Source organism: Archocentrus centrarchus, chromosome 20 (genome assembly GCF_007364275.1).
Source record: "Archocentrus centrarchus isolate MPI-CPG fArcCen1 chromosome 20, fArcCen1, whole genome shotgun sequence".
Classification (NCBI taxonomy): Eukaryota; Metazoa; Chordata; class Actinopteri; order Cichliformes; family Cichlidae; genus Archocentrus; species Archocentrus centrarchus.
The window spans coordinates 23,410,715-23,428,544 of record NC_044365.1 but is presented as its reverse complement, the minus strand read 5'-3'; the positions used below and the strand labels follow the sequence as shown (position 1 = coordinate 23,428,544).

Below are 17,830 nucleotides of genomic sequence, written 5' to 3'. Positions count from 1 at the left end.
TATTAAAAAAAATATATAAAAAATACAACAACCTTGTGTAATGGTACCAACAGGAGACCCTGGAAACTGGATGCTAGAAGCAAAACAAGAAAACAGAGGGAGAGAACAGCTTTGCAATGGCTTACAACATGGCTCACAAGACATACAATTGAATGATTGAATGGGGAACAGCAGGGATTATATGGGAAGACATATTAGTGACAGGTGGTTCACAAAATGTGGGGAAAAAAATTAAAAATGAGGAGAACTAAAATGCATCAGAACTTCAGGTTTTATATTGTGGCCTCTAGTTTTGATACTTTAAGCCTTATCTTTGAGAAATCATGCTTTTTAATCAAGGAACCAGATTTTTAAAAAAGTTGTAAATTATTTGGATTGGTCATTGATTTGGGCATTGCAAAATCTTCCTCAGCAGTAAAACCTGGGATTAAAATTTTATTACTGACCTATTCATAATTTGACAAAACATGCTTTTTACGAGGCTCATTAGGGTCACTAGAAGACTAAACTCTAAACTCTAAACTGAACTCTTCCAAGCTTCACTTTTATTTAATTATTTCCATTGTCTCAACATATTTAGCCTCTGAGTGTGACTTTGAGAATGGTTCTTGTGGCTGGTATGAGCTCACCTTCGGCGATGGTTTTGACTGGGTCAGGGGCTCATCACTGGAGGTACCTCCAGACTACTATGGTCGCCCACCACCACTGGACCACTCTAGAAACAGCACTGAAGGTAAGGAAAACAAACACATGGCTAATCTGCTACAATAATGCCACCATGTGAGACATGCAGCCAGTGAAACAGAGAATGGAAATGTGGTAAGCTGATAAAGTGATTTCATTGGATTCTGACCAGAAAGAAAATGGGAAAAGATAATATTATCTACTGATTAAATTGAGGTTTTGTGGAAGAAGATTCCCTGTCTGTGTCTTTTGTGAGATAAGCGCTTCATGGCAAAATGCTTTCTCAGCCATCTGAATAATAGAAAGGACATATGCCATACCCATTATGCATATTAACATTATTCACGGAAATAAAGAAGAGTCTGCAGTAGTCTCTTCTAGGTTTATGTACCACAACATGCAACTGTATTTTATGCTTCATCACATCTTTTTCTCTGAAGAGAATTAACTCTTCTGGGGATGGATTTAACAAGTAGTCTGCTTGCAGTTTGACTCCATGCAGGCACCATCTGTTGTTGTTGTTATGTCGATTGTGTGAAGATGCTGTGAAAAAATGGTCTGTAAGGTGGCTATGCAGACTCTAAATTGAAGCTTTGTGAAATAATGACACACAGCCTGGTGGGAGCATCTGTTTGAAGATGTAGGTGTCTGTGACCGCTCAAAGACTTATCTCATTCGTGACAATGCGCAGGTATGTGGTGTGTTCAAAGAGTGATTATTTGGCAGTGAGACACTTTATATCAGCCAAGAAAACATTTCAACTTCATCACGCCACCACTTCATACTGTACAGCATTAGACAGAATGATTTCACCAGCCTATTCAAGCTGTTTGTGCCTTTTCATACATTTTAAACATGAGAACCGCCAACGCACTGCTCAACAAAGTCGAACAGCATCTCTTATTCCACTCTTCCTTCCTTCAATGCATCCATCCAGTACAAAAAATGGACTTAGCCACCATGACATCACCGAGGGACATCATCATGGCCATTGTGGTGTTTTTCATGTTTATGCTGAGTTCTCTCATAATTTTAAGACCATCTCCCAGCACCTTCACATTTTGCTATTCCTCCTGGGAAACTTCCGTAATTTGCATGACCTTAAAAGTTCAATATGAATGACTGTAATTCATGATTCCATCCATGCCATGAACACACCAATTACAATTTCAACCCATCTGTCCCCGCAACCTGGCAAGCCATAACCTGGCAACCACAACCTGGCAAAACATAAAACCATAAGGTTTTCATATTTGAATGTACAAAGAAAAACATAGTAAGCACAGAAACCGAACTAGTGTTCCATTTAATCTCTGCAAAAACTGCCTACAATGTTAGTTACAGCCAGTATTGAAGGAATTTCTTAGAGTTTGGTGTTTAAGGTTATAAAGTCACTTGGCCATAATGTATAAGAATTACTCAAATTTTTGCAACATTTCACACAAATGTTTAAGAGAATAAAATGACAAAGTGAGGAAATTTTCTATTCAAATGGTCAAAGGTCAACTTCACCGTTCTGCAATTTTTTTTTTACCTCCATGGAGAGATTGTGATGCTTTCACAGTTGGTCTGTTGCAGACCAACTAAATGACAATAATCTTTGGTGCCCACCTATTAAATACCTGTTGTATTATAATCACTGTAATGTGGCATTTTTTGTTGCATCATTGGTAAGAAAGAAAAACAGCTGAAAACATGGACCTCCTTTTTTTTCTCAGCTTTGTTACTTGAACAGTTTTATACTGCTGGCAGAACAGCATAATTTGATGATATGTGTGAAATGAAATAGCTTTCTGCACAACTGCTCCACTGAGCTGTTATTTCTATATTTGCCTCCTGGCTGTTGGCCAGCAAACAGTGTGTTGACCTGTGTGATCAATAACATCTTGCTCCATGCTGCAACTTCAGTAGAGAGGATATGTATATGTATGTCCTAGATTCTTATACACTAGGCATTGTATTTCACAAAGATCCCAGAGGAAGCACAGATAAAACAGACCCGAAAGGCAGCAACAACAATGTGGGAAGATGTTAAGTTAAAGAGCCTCTTAATTGTGTGCTTCCATAAGGGTTTCTGGTCAGTGACTCACCGACTGTCTGTGAAGCAAGTTGTTTACAGAACTTTAAAAAAGTAGATTTTGAATATGATTTGAATATTAATTGTCGTCTCTCATTGCAGGTCACTTCATGTTTATATTCAAAAACAGCAGCAGTCTGTTTCCAAAAGCTGTTCTTCGAGGACCGTGGTTCCAGCAGTCGGCATCTGCATGCACAATGACCTTCTGGTTAGAGTCACACTGCTGTAAAGCCTGCCCTCCACTACCAGCCTTCATTTCTTTTGAAAGTCCACAAAGTTATTCAACATGATTAATTATCATCATCAAAATATTTATATCAGTTGATTCATTGACAGTTTTCCACTTGATGTCATGCTGTCTCTCTACTTTCAACTGCTTTCTTAATCTTTCTCTCTTACATCCACTCATCATTTGGCCTGTTGCTCTATAAGCATATCTTTCATTTTAAAATCACACACAAAAAGAAGCATTTGAATCTGTCATGTTTTGACAGTTTTGTAACAATAATAATAACAAATTGCATTTTTTCCCATGAGTGATTGGAGAGGTTCTCCAGGCAGAGAGAGCTTTATAAATGTTCATTTTTTTCTTCAGAGTGGCCTTGAATATAATGTCCAATGAATATTTACTTTATTACAAGAGGAATCTGGGTTTTACAGTATCTGGATGGAGGAAATAGTTTCAATTATAGCACAAGGGAATGCATACATTCAAAATTCAAATTTTGGCTTCCATCTCTCTCTTATTCCTTTCAGGCATTATAATTCAGGCATATCTGTGGGAGCTGCTGAGATATCGCTTCGAATCAAAGGACTTCAAAACAGCAGTGTCATATGGAGAATACTGTATGACCAGGGACCCTGCTGGAAACCTGTCACCATACAGCTGGGACGCATCACTCAGCCGTTCCAGATCGCCGTGGCTAAAATCAGCCTTGGCGTATTCGATGGAGTCACTGCTTTGGACGATATCAATTTCAAGAACTGCTCTATGCCTCCAGCGGTGGCTGAGTGCCCTCCGCACACACATTTCCACTGCATGCACACAAAGGCATGTGTGGAGCACCTGCGGCTCTGTGACCTTGTGGATGACTGTGGGGACGGATCGGATGAGGAAGGATGCTGTGAGTGTCTTTGATGTCCGTTCTGGATCAAAAGTAAAAGCATTCATTATAGTGTTGCCTCAGTGTCTACAGGGCATTCCCCCTGTTGTAGCTTGTTGAGATGTAGCTCCTTTATTTAATTTCATACAGTTTAGTTAGACTTGCAACAGTCCTCATTTATAAATACATAAATAATGAACAAGTGAAATCTGAGGCTTCTAGGTCATAAAAATATCTACTCATCCTTTCCAGATGACCATATTGGTTGGTGGAGGAAATGTTCAGATCAAAAAAAGTTGTATCAAGCATTCTGAAGTGCCTCTGCTTAATGCTACATTAGCTACTGCTTTTAAGGCAATAGATCTGAGATGGCAGTATCTGTGGTGAATTGTGGCTAACATAGGCATGCATGAAATGGTTTTCATAAAAAGAGCCCTTCTCCGATTCTGCTCATAGGCTGTATATCAAAATATTTATTATTTTTATGTGTGACCGGTAGGTTATGCTGCACTGATTTTGGTATGTTTGTGTGTGTTGATAGTGTCAATCTGGCTAATTATAGTTGCCTTTAGGATTGCCAAATACAGTCAGGTCCATAATTTGTTGGAAATTATAAAATGTTTGTTGTTTTGCCTCTGTACACCACCAAAGTGGATTTTAAATTAAACAGTCATTATGTGATTGAAATACAGACTTTCAGCTTTAATTCAGCACATTTTTTCAAAATTTTGCATTAACTTTTTAGGAATTACAGCCATATTTATACACAGCTGCCCATTTTTAGAGGCTCAAAATTAATTGGACAACTGACTGACAAGCAGTTTCATGGCCAGATGAAGCCTGTTCCCTTGTCAGTTTATAAGAAATGAAGCAGACATGATATCTGAAGATGATTTAAAGTGCTGGAGCCTATCCCAGCTGACAAGGCAGTAAGATGCAGGGTACACCCCATACAGGTCACCAGCCTGTTGTAGGGCTAACACAGAGAAAGGGAGACAACCATTCACACCTGTGAGCAATTAACCTAACCCCAGTATCCGCATGTCTTCAGATTGTGAGAGGAAACCCACGCAGACACAGGGAGAACTCGCAAACTCCACACAGCAAGAGGCCTTGGCCAAGGTGGAATCGAACCCAGATTATTTGCAGTACTAACCACCACACGAGCATGCTGCTCAGTAACAAAAATATTTCTTACAATGTTGAATTGTGTCTGTTTAAATTTGGTAAATAAACAAACATGATAAAACTCAGCCCTGCTGAACACTGGTACATTAACATTTACAAGTAGCATTTGTCCATGGAACAATAAAAAAAACTGTACAAGTAGAGAACCAGAGGGTGAACAAAAACAAACAAAAATACCAAATATCTATTCTTTCAAACTCCACACAGCAAGAGGCTTGGGCCAAGGTGGAAAAAAACCCAGACCTTCTAGATGGCATTCTAGCTGTGAGGCAGCAGTGCTAACCACTACGCCACCGTGCTGCTGCGTTTTAGTCCAGTCTGTTAAAACCGATATGAACTAGATTTTTAAGCAGGTGCAAAACCTGCTGATATTAAGTTGTTTGAACTAAAACACTTAATTACAATAAGATAGACCATCAAAAAGTACAGTCTACTCAGCATTAACAAGTAATGTTCACATTCTAGGCAATTTTAAGTCAACATGTTTAAGTCGAATCAAAATCTGGGTTTACAGTGCAGATGTAACGGGACTTAAACCATCCAAAAAATTCTGCTTTTGTCTTTTCAGTCCAGAGAATATTTTCTCAGAAGTCTTGGGGATCATCAAGATGTCTTTTTGGCAAATGTGAGACTAAGATAAGATAAAACTTTAATGATCCCACGACGGGGAAATTTGGGCATTACAGCAGCTCAGTATAGAGAAAAATGAAAAGGATGAGTAAAAAACAAATGAACTAAAATAGAGTAGAATAAAATAAAAATAAAATAGAATAGAAAAAACTATACACATATACATAAGCACTATATACGTAAAATATATATATCAATGTCAATACACATATGTACATATACACACATATACACACACATCAAAACACTATATACAGATATCAAAACTAGCCTTTATGTGCTTTTTGGTCAGCAGTGGTTTTCACCTTTGAACTTTCCTGTGGATGCCATTTTTTTCCGAGTCTCTTTCTTAATCTTGAATCTTAAACTCTGACCTTAACTGAGGCAAGTGAGGCCTGCAGGGTGGAGTTTTTGTTGCCTTCTGTGTCGATATGTTCTTGGAACAATTTTGGTAGGCCAGCCACTCCTGGGAAGGTTCACCACTATTCCAAGATTTTTCCATTTGTGCATAATGGCTCTCACCGTGGTTCACTGGACTCCTTAGAAACCACTTTGCAAACCTTTCCAGAATAACAGATTTTGTTTCTCAGCTGTTCTTTAGCTTCTTTAGATTGTGGCATGATGTGTTCCTTTTTGAGATCTTTTAGCCTACTTCACTTTCAGGTTTTCTTTATTCAGCAGGTCTGGCAAAAATCAGGCCTGGGTGTGGCTCCATGAAATTGAACTTAGCTTTCTAAAAAATGTGGTTAATCTCAGCTATTTCATGAGTAAACAAACAGGACAATTAGTTTTTCATACATGGTCCGGTAGGTTTGGATAGCTTTATTCCCTTAATAAATGAAATCATCATTTAAAAACTGCATTTTATATTTACTCTTGTTATCTCATATTCAAATTTGTTTGATGATGTAAGTGTGACAAACATGCAAAAAACTAAGAAATCAGGAGGGGGCAAATACTTTTTCACGGCACTGTAACAGTAGTTGTAGATTACAAGAATAAAGTTTTAGAAAATGGAAATACTCAGAAGAATTTTTATACTTTATTTTGGTTGACTATATTGGTTTCTGTTTCTGATTGAGAAGCATGAATGTGTAACTCAATCAGCTGTAGCTGTCAATGTCATTTTATGTTGTTGTTTTGTCGCTAGTTAATTTTGCTCTGTCATGTGTCACAGCCCCAGAGCTGCAGTGCAACTTTGAGCACGGGCTGTGTAACTGGAAACAGGAACAGAGTGGAGATGTTTTTGACTGGACCCTCATCCAAGGCCCAACTCCATCCTTTAACACAGGCCCACTGAAGGATCACACACTGGGCACCAACTATGGCCACTACCTCTACATCGAGTCCTCTGCCCCTCAGGAATTCAAAGACACGGCGGTGTTACTGAGCCAAGTCTTCAGTCCCACCTACAAGCGCAGCAAGGCCCACCACTGTGTTTTCCGCTTCCATTACCACATGTTTGGATCACACGTGTTCTGTCTGGCAGTGTACTTGAGGACCACTGCTACAGGCCGTGGCCATATGCTGTGGGTGCGATATGGAAATCAAGGAGACCTCTGGCACAGGAAGACTCTTTACCTCAGCAGTGCTCAGCCTTTCCAGGTAGCTAATCACATGTAATCTGTGACAGTTGTTTAAACAAAAAACTGACTATTGACTTTCAGACAGTAGTATAGTACACTCGAAATATCATAAAAATGAAAATACACAAATAAGGAGCAAAAATCTCAAAGTTCTGCTTGCACAGTATATAGCTACTTTGCCCACTGACTAAGATAAAACTCTTAGGTAAATCCCACAATATCACTCCCAATCTCTTGACATCCCACTGTGAATCATTTGCATTTGGCCCCTTTGTGTAATCAAAGCAGATATGCACACATGAGCTCTAGGTAAACACAGTTCCCTTTACAGACAACACTGAAACACTAGTGAAGCAAAGACTGTATTTAAGAGTGCACTCCACCATTGCGTGATGAAGATCTATTTAATAGCTTCACTGCTCAACATCGATCCCTCAAGATGGATGTTCTGTTGTCATTACTCATGAGTGAGTATAACTTGACAGGCAGTTAAAGACATTTGCTCTGCTATGACATTGAAAACAGGAGCTCTTTGTGTCAAGTTAATTGACTGCAGAAAGGATAAAAGTGGGGAAAAAACAGACACTGATGAATTAAATTCAAACTCAGAACGATCCCTTTGCTCCCAATGCAGGCAAAGTGCCATTAAATGACAAAGTCTAATATCTGGACATCTGATTAATGAGTTGCACATTTTCATTAAGATTTAATGTGGCCAATGTAACAACAATGAAGACATGTATTCCTACATTTGATGTGTGAATCGTGCTAATGTGATAATCTGAAAACCTGAAAACTGAAAACACTTGTAGATAAATACACCTTATTTTGCACATACTGTATGTACTACCTTATGTACAATGGCAAAATTATCTGCAAAAACATTTCCTCATTTTCAGGATAAAACTCTCTTCTTTTTAAAACTTAATAAGACTTTCTGTTCCGTATTTTTTAATCCCTTTCTTGGCGCTCACAAGCACATTGGCTGTGCGACTGCTGACATGACATATTTGAGGGAATATTAAAAACAAAAAGGGGATACTCACATAGAACTTGGTTAACTGAATTCTTTCTATAAGTGAATAATTAAACTATAGCAATCAAATGAAGAGGATTACATCTAATACATCAAATTTATTGACATTTCAAGTTTTAGGTAAAGGAGGCTTTTGCTAAGTATTGATAACTTTAATTAGTATTACTGAGCCACTAATACATCAAATCAAGTTGTCAGTTCTAAGTGCCAACTGTTAGCAGAGGGTGCACTAACCACCCCCCGTGACAAACTAGTTGAGAGCATGTAGTTGTTTGCTTTGAAAATGATTAACTTCTTCATCACAGCTGCCCCTGGGGTGTGGGTGCCCGTGGGTCCCGGGGTGTGTGGCCGGATGTCTCGGCGTGGTTTTTGACCTGCTCCCTTGGCCTGTGGCCTGGGGGTGGCTTGAGCCTGTTTGGCGTGGGGGGGGGGCTCTGCTGGGTGTCGGGCTGCTCTCGGGCGCTTGGGTTCGTGCTGGGGGTGCTGGCCTGCCGGGGGGGGGGCTGCTCGTCGACTGACTGGCGCCATCCTGTCTCTAAGGAAAAACGTATGTTTCCTGACCAGTTGGTGAAGGGTTGCTGGAGGTTGTGGCCTGTTGCTAGGTGTAATCGGTGGTGAAGAGGCCGCTGTGTCAAAGACCTCCTTGTAATTGCTGTGGTTGCTAGCAGATTGCAGTGGTCATCTGTAGTTTGCATGAAAGATGGCAACCTTGCTGCAAATACTCGCCAACTACTTGCCGAGCTGTAATGAAACTTGAGAATTAGTATCTTACCACTACAACCAACACATTTCAAAAGGTCCAGCTTTTACTTTGAAGGCGGATGGCCCCCATTTCCAGTTTGTGTCACACTTTTCACAGATTCACTGTCAATTGGTGAATGGTTGGTGAGTGTTTGCAGACAAGCTGGCACCATCTATGCAAACTGCAGGTGACTGCAACAGTCTGCTCGTGACCAACGCAATCACAATGAGTTTCTGGTCCACCACCATATTTCTATTTACATTTCACCTATCTTCTGCCAATAACAACTTGCCAACCAATTCCCAGAAGCTTGCCAACAAGTCTCTAGGCTTGTGTGACTGAGGCCTAGTCAGTGTACTAAATACTAAAATCCTGAGATCACTTTTAAATGGTTCCTGAATTGATGCTTACACAGTTAACAGTTATTACTATTAAAAACTTTAGGTGGACACACAAACTTGTCAACTGAATTTGTTGTGTGTTTCCTTGTTTCCCAGATTTTGATTGAAGGTACAGTTGGAGATGATTTAAATGGAGACATTGCCATTGACGACCTTTCCTTCCTCAACTGTGAGCCTTATGAAGGTAAATGATTACAGCATAAAACTGTATAGTGAAATGATGCTTCCACTGTTAGTTATTTTCTTCTGTTTCTTGCTCTAGGAGAGCTCCCCACACCAAATACCACAACCCCAGTAGTGACCACTCCAGCCCCCACAGTTCAGCCCCACAGCTGCCCTGAAGGGCAGTTTGCTTGTGATACATATAGGGAGTGTGTTCCCTTCAGTCAAGTGTGTAACTTTAGACATGACTGCTCTGATGGATCAGATGAAATAAACTGCGGTAAAACAGCGATAACATTCGCTATTGCATTATCAGTCTTGTCACATTTTTTGTAGTGTTTTACATTTTTCTTTAAAAAATTTCTCACATTTTTCTGTGTTCATTTACTCTCTACTTTCTCCAGTGAAGGAAAGCTGTGATTTTGAAGGTGGTAACACTTGTGGCTGGAAGATTGTCAAACCCTCTTTGATCCAAATTCATGCATTTCAGTGGACATCTGACCAAGGAGAGAGCATTCATCATGGAGAGGAGTACCACCGTCCTACTAATGACCACACCCTGTAAGCCCCAACCAGTTTATGTTATGTCAGATCTTTTTTTTATTTAAAAAAATTGAAAATGTTCTCTCATTCAGCTTCTATAATTATGAATGTTTGATACAAGTAAATAAAATAAACACTATCCACAAATTTGTTAGAGGCTATGGCAATATTCTAATGTATTGTGATGGTAGTCTGGTATGGTATAATATAGCAAATGGTATAATGTTATAAATGACAACCAAGAAATATATGAGAGAGGGGGAAAAAACAGATTTTTGTCATTTATTTTAACATTTCTTTTTAAATGCACTCTTGTGAAAACCATTTTACAACAAAAATTACTTTGTGTATTGCCCGTATTTAGGAACTAAACAGTTGCTGGTCCTTTAATGAGTGATCAGTGACAGCAGAAAAAAAAACCAACCTGCACACTTTGAGTGTCATTTCATCCCTCAGCCCAAACTGCAGACCTTATCTTTTTTCACAACCTCTCCATCTGCCAGAAACTCTCTGCCTCAATCCTACAGCTCTCAGTCGATAAGGAATGAGTGAAATGGAGAAGCAAAACTGTGTTATTATTTAACACAAATGGTGTCAGTCCTCTTCCGGGAATTTAGTAAAGTAAAGCAGTAAGGGTTTGAGGAGATATAAGTATGGTCCTGATGATACAGAGATGATCAGTGAAGTAATTTATAGCACTGCTCATTGTACTGTTCCAACAGTTTTTAAATTAAAATCAAATCCATTTTTTCTATAGACGGCAAATTTTAAAAACAGTCTGATTTGACAAGAGTGTTGTAATACAAGAGGCTGGCAACATCAAAAGCAAGACAGAAAAGAGAATAAAACCCCAAAATATATCCTGAGAGGTGTGAGGATCAGTTGGTAGTTAAATGTGCATTTATTTTCCATTATTGTGAAACGTAATTAAATACCATTCAGAAATTGTCACCATTTGTCTTTTGCAATGTGAAGTTTGTTTTTTTTTTTATTAATGTGGGCTCATATATTAATCTTTACAGGATGGCTTGAACTTGTTTATATTTTAATTAGCCAGTATTCTACTTTTTTTGAGATATCTGTCCCAAATTATAGATCGTGATTTATTTTAAATGGTAAGAAAGACCAGTGAAAATTTCAAGTTTTCATCTTTAAATGTCTTTTGAGCTATTCATGTTCAAACACTGAAACTGAAAATGCATATTTCCCAACCTGCAAAACTTGCTTGGAAATCACAAATGGGCTGTTTCCTTAAAAAACAATTATTTCTGTTGAAAAAACACAGGTCTATATTTTTGCATGGTACAACATTACAATACAACAATCAGTTCCAGTGCAGAGCCCCTTCTCAGTATATGCATGACACTCAAGTTCAAGTCATTATTAACCACGACTTAACTCCTATTTCCATCTCAAATCTGCAGCTAAATTTGAGATCTTATTCTGTATTCCCGATGTTCCTCTGATAGCAACAGCCCCGAGGGGTGGTATATGTATGCAGACAGTTCAAATGGTGGATACGGTCAGACCACTGACCTCCAGACTCCTGTCATCTCCTCCACTGGGCCACAGTGCACCCTGGTCTTCTGGTACCACATGAGTGGATTCACTGTGGGAACACTGCAGGTAAAAAGAAACACTCAGCTGGAGAAGACAGATCATTTCAGTGTATGGGGTCTCATCAGAGTTGAATCATAGAAATATTGTTGGTTTTATGATATCTGCAGGTGCTGCTGAAGCAAAGAAACATCACTCATGAGGTTTGGTCTCAGACGGGTAACCAAGGCAACAAATGGAGACGAGGACAAGTGTTTTTGGGGTTGCTGAATAATGTCCAGGTCTGTAAATTAATTTATCCCTAAGAAATACTTTCAAATGAGTTATCTGACTAGATTCAATACAATGAAATGGTTCATATCATTTTTTAAATCTCTGTTATCCCTGTTGCATTATATTATTGTCTCACACAGCCACACTTTTTTTTTTTCAACAGTAGGGATACTTTATACAGTGACATTTTTATTATGATCTGAAATGTGTCATGGTCATAAAGATATGCAGTAATTGCATAAAATGACAGAAGGATAGCAGCAAAAGTGAAAGGGAAGGTTTACAAGATGGCAGTGAGACCTGCTATGATGTATAGCTTGAAGACGGTGGCACTGACAAAAAGACAGAAGCTGTTAAGATTTTCACTGGGCGTGATCTGGATTAGAAATGAGAGCATCAGAGGGACAGCTCAGGTTAAGTGGTTTGAAGACAAAGTTAAATAAGGCTGAGATGGTTTGGACATGGGCAAAAGAGGAATAGCAGATATGTTGGACAAAGAATGTTGAACATGGAGCTGCCAGGCAGGAAGAAAGCAAGAAGACCACAGAGAAGATTCATGGATGCAGTGAAGGAGGATATGAAGAAGGTTGGTGTGACAGATGAAGATACTAGGGATAGGGTAAGAAGGAGGCAGATGATCCGCTGTGGCGACCCTTAAAAGAAGTAGCCAAAAGAAGTATATACATAAAACTTGTGTGTATGTCCACTACTTAAGCTCTTTTTGTTATTATGTCTTTATGCACTGACACATTGTCCAATAGTGTTTTGTTTAATTTTGTTGCTAATAAATCCATATATAATATGACAAACATCCCAGGTTTAGGTTGAGGTTACTGTTGTGTGTCCCTGAGAGTAGACTTGGCTTGCATTAGAAGGTTCATCCAGCGTGACACACATTTTACAAATATCACAGATACCAAATACCAATAAATAAACAAATCTTGCTTCTAAATGATCTGTACTTTCTTGCTATGACACGTTCATCTGAAGGAGCACCTGAGTGTATGACATTCTTAAAAATTGTGACCCTACTCTTTAATCCATCTAAATCTGACAGACAACAAATATGGACTTTAAGTTAAGACCCTTAAAGATCATGGCTGGCTGATAAATGTTTGCATATACCTTAAAAAATAACAAAAAAAAAACAAGAAAGTGTACAGGGCACATCTTTGTTTATCATCTCCCTCAGATAAACAGGTAAAACCAGAGACCTATGATGTGTGGCCTGTTGACTCTTTTGTCATTGGTTTGTTTGTGGACCAGCATCTGTGACCATTTTGGTGTGGATGTACTTTTTTTTGTCATTTTTATAATTAGAAATGTGGAATTAGATCATTTACTTGAGCTATGAAATTGTCAGTGTTACTGTACAAATGTCAGTTACTACAGGCTAAACTGTTTGTGCTTTCATGAGGATCGGTGAAGAGCTACAGTAAGTATAATTTGAGGGCAACAGCCAGTTTTGGGCGGTCTTGGGAGTCACACAGGGGCAAGAATCCTGATCCACTGGTCACTGATTCTGAATCCAGATAGATTTTAGAAATCTAATTGAAAAGTTAAATTGTTGTTCAACAATAGCCAACTGTTATTTGGTGCATTACAGCAAATGCCATCCCCTCTTGCTCTTTATTCATATTATTACCATGCACTTCAGTTTAGCAGTGGATGAAAACATGAAACAAGAAAACTTTATTACCAAAAATTTCCCTTCACTGCAACTTCTGCATATGCAAATACAGAATCTAGATAGGCACTAAAGATTTCCATGTAATTTTCCTCTGTGTGATCAAACATTAGGGTGACCAGACAATAATGAACTAAAGAGTATGTTTGGGTTTTTGTTGCCAATGCTGAGAGGAGGTCTGACATGTTGATATATGTAGCTTAAAAAAACACACAAACTATTCACTGATATAATGCAACTTTTACCAAATCCCCTGATGATTAAATAGAATAAGCACAGAAGCATTTTTTTTTCTTTGTGGGTTTTTTTCCCCATTGTATTCCACAGACACCCCATAGTTTGCGACTCTGAGGTCACCAGTAATTTTCCCCATTTGTTATAGCGTAGGCAGGTTAACCTGCACTTGACCTATAATGTGACAGCCTTCCATGCTTTCTTTCCAGCCACTGGACAAAAGACAAACTGTGGAAATGTGCGTGTCCTTAAAAAAACAAACAAACAAAAAAAAATGTCTTCATTTGTGGGAGAAGTCAACCACACCCAAATAAAAATATAGTGCCAGCTCTGGTGGCTTGCACCAGAGAAGTCATCCCACTGATACGCATTAACCTTTGTCAGAACAGAGAGTCGGATCAGAGCTGATGGTACAATCAGCAGCTGAAAGGCCTTTTCACACTAAACCGTCAGAATCTTTTTTGAGACTGCAAGTGCCCTTTTTCTTTCCCTCCAAGCTCTTCATCAACTGATTGCTGTTAGGCGGAGAATAACAAAACTCATTAGAACAGTGACTATCGGCTCTTTTGTTTCTGTGGTTTGCCTGATGATATTAAGCATCAACCTTACTCTCTAAAAACGGTGAAGACTGAGAGTTGATCCCAGGTCTGCTATCCTTTTTCAGGTGGTATTCTCTGCTAAACGAGGGATCAGCTACATGGGTGATGTGGTAATAGATGATGTCAGCTTCCTGGATTGCTCCCCTCCTCTTCCTTCAGACCAGCCGTGCACACCTGAGCAGTACGCCTGTGCAAACGGCCACTGCATCCCTCATGACAACTTGTGTGACTTCATCAACCACTGTGGGGACAACTCAGACGAGGACCCTTACATCTGCCGTGAGGCTTCTTTCTAATATCTGACTGAGGACTTTTAGTGGAAGATTAATTTCCAGATAAATGAACAGCCATGATTGATTTATTTTTTATTGCTATCTTTCAGAGGGTTTTATTGGACGCTGCAGTTTTGAGTTTGACCTCTGTTTCTGGAGCCAGTGCCAAGAGGATGACTTTGATTGGATGATCAAAGCTAGCAGCAGTCCAACGATTAGAACTGGGCCATCAACTGACCACACCCTGAGAAACTCCTCAGGACACTACCTCTACTTGGAAAGTTCATTTCCTCAGGCAGTTGACAACACCGCCCGTATATTAGGACCGCTACTGAGCAGCAGGAGTTCACAGTGCAAGGTCAGGTCAAGGTTGAGGTCAAAGAGCCTTGAGCTCCCACTCATTTCTTTTGCTTTCAAGAAGCCAGACTTTCTTGTAGTTTAAGTGATCTTAAGCAATCGTTCTCCAAACTTTCTGAAGGTCTTTGAAAGTTTTTCTTTGGACATTGGCTGCTCTTTCACTTTATGAACTTTGTTACTAGCACCCTATAAATTAAAAATTGCCATATTGCAGCGTAGTGTGGAGTGTGTCCTTAAAAAACTTGAGGAAACTGGAGAAGATGAAGACTGAAGAAGAAGTGGCAGCCCTAAAAAAACACTATCTACAGCAGTTTTAGTTGATCCATCTACTATTCACTGAAGCCTCATCAGAAATGGTTTCAGTGAAAGGGAAACAGGGAGAAAAGACTGAGATATGCCAAGTTACACAAGAACTGGACTGAAAACTAGTGGTACCACGTCTTATGGAGTGGGGAATCCAAATTTTGAAATTTGGATCAAATTCCCATCAATATGCATGGAGAGGTGTTTACAGCCATCTGTAAAATACAGTGGAGGGTCTGTGATGGTTTGAGACTGCATTTCAGTCCGTTGTGTTGGAGATCTTGTCAAAATTGATGTAATTATGAAGGGAGAAAAGTACTGTCAGATTTTGATCCACCCTGGAATACCAAGCAACTGATTGACAACAGCTTTATTTTTCAGCATGAAAATGATCCAAACACACTTCTAGTGCAGTAAAAGCATACCTGGATACAAAAAACATATAATGTAACTAGGGCTGCATAAAACGATTATTTTAGTAATCGAGTATTCTATCGATTATTCCAGCGATTAATCGAGTAATCGGATAAGAAATACTTTTTTTTAACAGTTTATCTGCATATTTTAACTTCCGTACTGCAGTTTTTCGCCTGTGAACAAACAGCGGTGAATGGAGCAGCTACAAAGTTCTCTTTTCTTCACCTTAACACTTGCTGATCAGGTGCTTGATGAAGGACCTCCAGCTGTTTCACAGATTTAATGGTGGTTACTAAAAGAAAAAGCTGCTGTTTTGGACGCTGGAAAAACGTTTCCTTTTTCACTACTTGAGCTCACAGTCACAGCTTCGCCTCTTTGCGCTTGCGCAGTTAAAACCGCTGCCTGCTATGAGTGTTTTGAAAAACTAGTGGCTGCGGGAGCCATGGCGCATGTGTGAGTAATGGTGTAATGCTTTGTATTCACAAGCATTCTCGAAAATACGTTTCTACTGCAGGTCTATATTTAGTCACTAATAAGGGATTAAAGTATAAAAAATATTTTGAAGGAGCCCCTCGGTCCTGGGGGGCGGGCCTTCCGGTACCGAACCATCGCTAGTGCTAATGGCCCGCGCTCGCTAGCAAACCAGTTCTGGTAGCTACAGCTGAAGTAAAGACAAAAATAGCAGCTGAAATTCTCAGCGAGCACAACACACACAGACACACAGAGAGCAGTGGAGGCGTGGAAATGCATGTCAGCGACAGTTGCCACCCGTCCCGTAAAGTACGGAACACGGCATGTTACGGAGCCGTATTCCACGGAGTCCCGTAACATACGGGGTTCTGTATTTTACGAGACAGGTGGCAACTCTAGTGATGATCCACTCTGTGTTAAATGAAATCCATCGCAGCGACGGAGAGCTTTTTAGAATGTGTGCTTGTGTATACGTGAGTGATTCACACTCCAGTCCAGTAGGTGGCGGTAAGGCAGTTCTATGTTGGTTTGCCAGCCCCCAATAAACCCACAAAAAAACGTCAGCACTAATGCTGCTAATGCTAGTGAGGAGCGCCGCTTACACCGAGACAGCTGAGCGCTGCAGAGTTTAAACGAAGCATCGACACAGTAAATTTGTGTCGATAAATTTTTAGAATCGATTTAATCGAGTTAATCGATGAATCGTTGCAGCCCTAAATGTAACATCATCAGTCATGGCTTGGCCTCCCCAGAACCCAGACCTCAGCATTATTGAAGCAGTGTGGGATCATCTTGACAGAGAACAGAAAAAAAGCAGCCAACATCCAAAGAAGAGCTTTGAATGTCCTTCAAGAAGCCTGGAGAACTATTCCTGAAGACTACTTAAAGAAATAACAAGAAAGCTGCCTAAGAGAGTTCAGGCTATGTGGAAAAATAAAGGTGGTCATACCAAATATTGACTTCCAAGCTTGCTAGAGTTGTGCAAACTCTTTTTTTGTCTTGTATTCTGTATTCACGTGTGTGTTTGCATGTGTCAATGAATTGCTGCACCTATTTTCCCTTTTTCTTTCAAAATCTAAAGAAATGAAGGGTGGCTCAAGACTTTTTCACAGCATTGTATAATGACTGAAGCTGTAAACCTCATAGATGCAATATGTATGTTTGACTTTCAACACTGACTAGCTTAAAACTCTCTCCTTTGTAAAAAAACAAAACAAAACAAAAACAAAATATGCAGAACTGAATTCAGTTCATTTGGTATATTCACAACAAGATTTAGAATAAAAGTTCAAGTTTTAGGGAAAAACACTCATTTGCTTCTGAAAGATAGCTGATAAACTCAGTAACTAGTAAATCTAAAGCAAACGGTTAGCTTAGCTTAGCATAAAGAGGGGGTAGAGGTGGAAACAACAAGCATAGCTTAGTTTGAAGGTGACAAAATCAGCTTGTCAGCACCTCTGAATACCACTAATTAATACGCTATCTTTTTCTGGTCCACAATCAAGTGT

General features: G+C 39.4%; 1 protein-coding gene across 1 annotated transcript in view; it reads left to right on the top strand.

Annotated features, from left to right (window-relative positions):
* Positions 1-17,830, top strand: part of malrd1 (MAM and LDL receptor class A domain containing 1) — a 71,657-nt gene that overhangs the window by 11,808 nt on the left and 42,019 nt on the right. Inside the window, exons 7-17 of the mRNA XM_030757047.1 lie at positions 581-733; positions 2,864-2,969; positions 3,518-3,885; positions 6,860-7,287; positions 9,544-9,631; positions 9,710-9,889; positions 10,014-10,170; positions 11,622-11,778; positions 11,880-11,990; positions 14,568-14,781; positions 14,885-15,132. Coding sequence (XP_030612907.1) covers positions 581-733; positions 2,864-2,969; positions 3,518-3,885; positions 6,860-7,287; positions 9,544-9,631; positions 9,710-9,889; positions 10,014-10,170; positions 11,622-11,778; positions 11,880-11,990; positions 14,568-14,781; positions 14,885-15,132 — 2,210 coding nt within the window. The remainder of the gene's footprint in view (positions 1-580; positions 734-2,863; positions 2,970-3,517; positions 3,886-6,859; positions 7,288-9,543; positions 9,632-9,709; positions 9,890-10,013; positions 10,171-11,621; positions 11,779-11,879; positions 11,991-14,567; positions 14,782-14,884; positions 15,133-17,830) is intronic.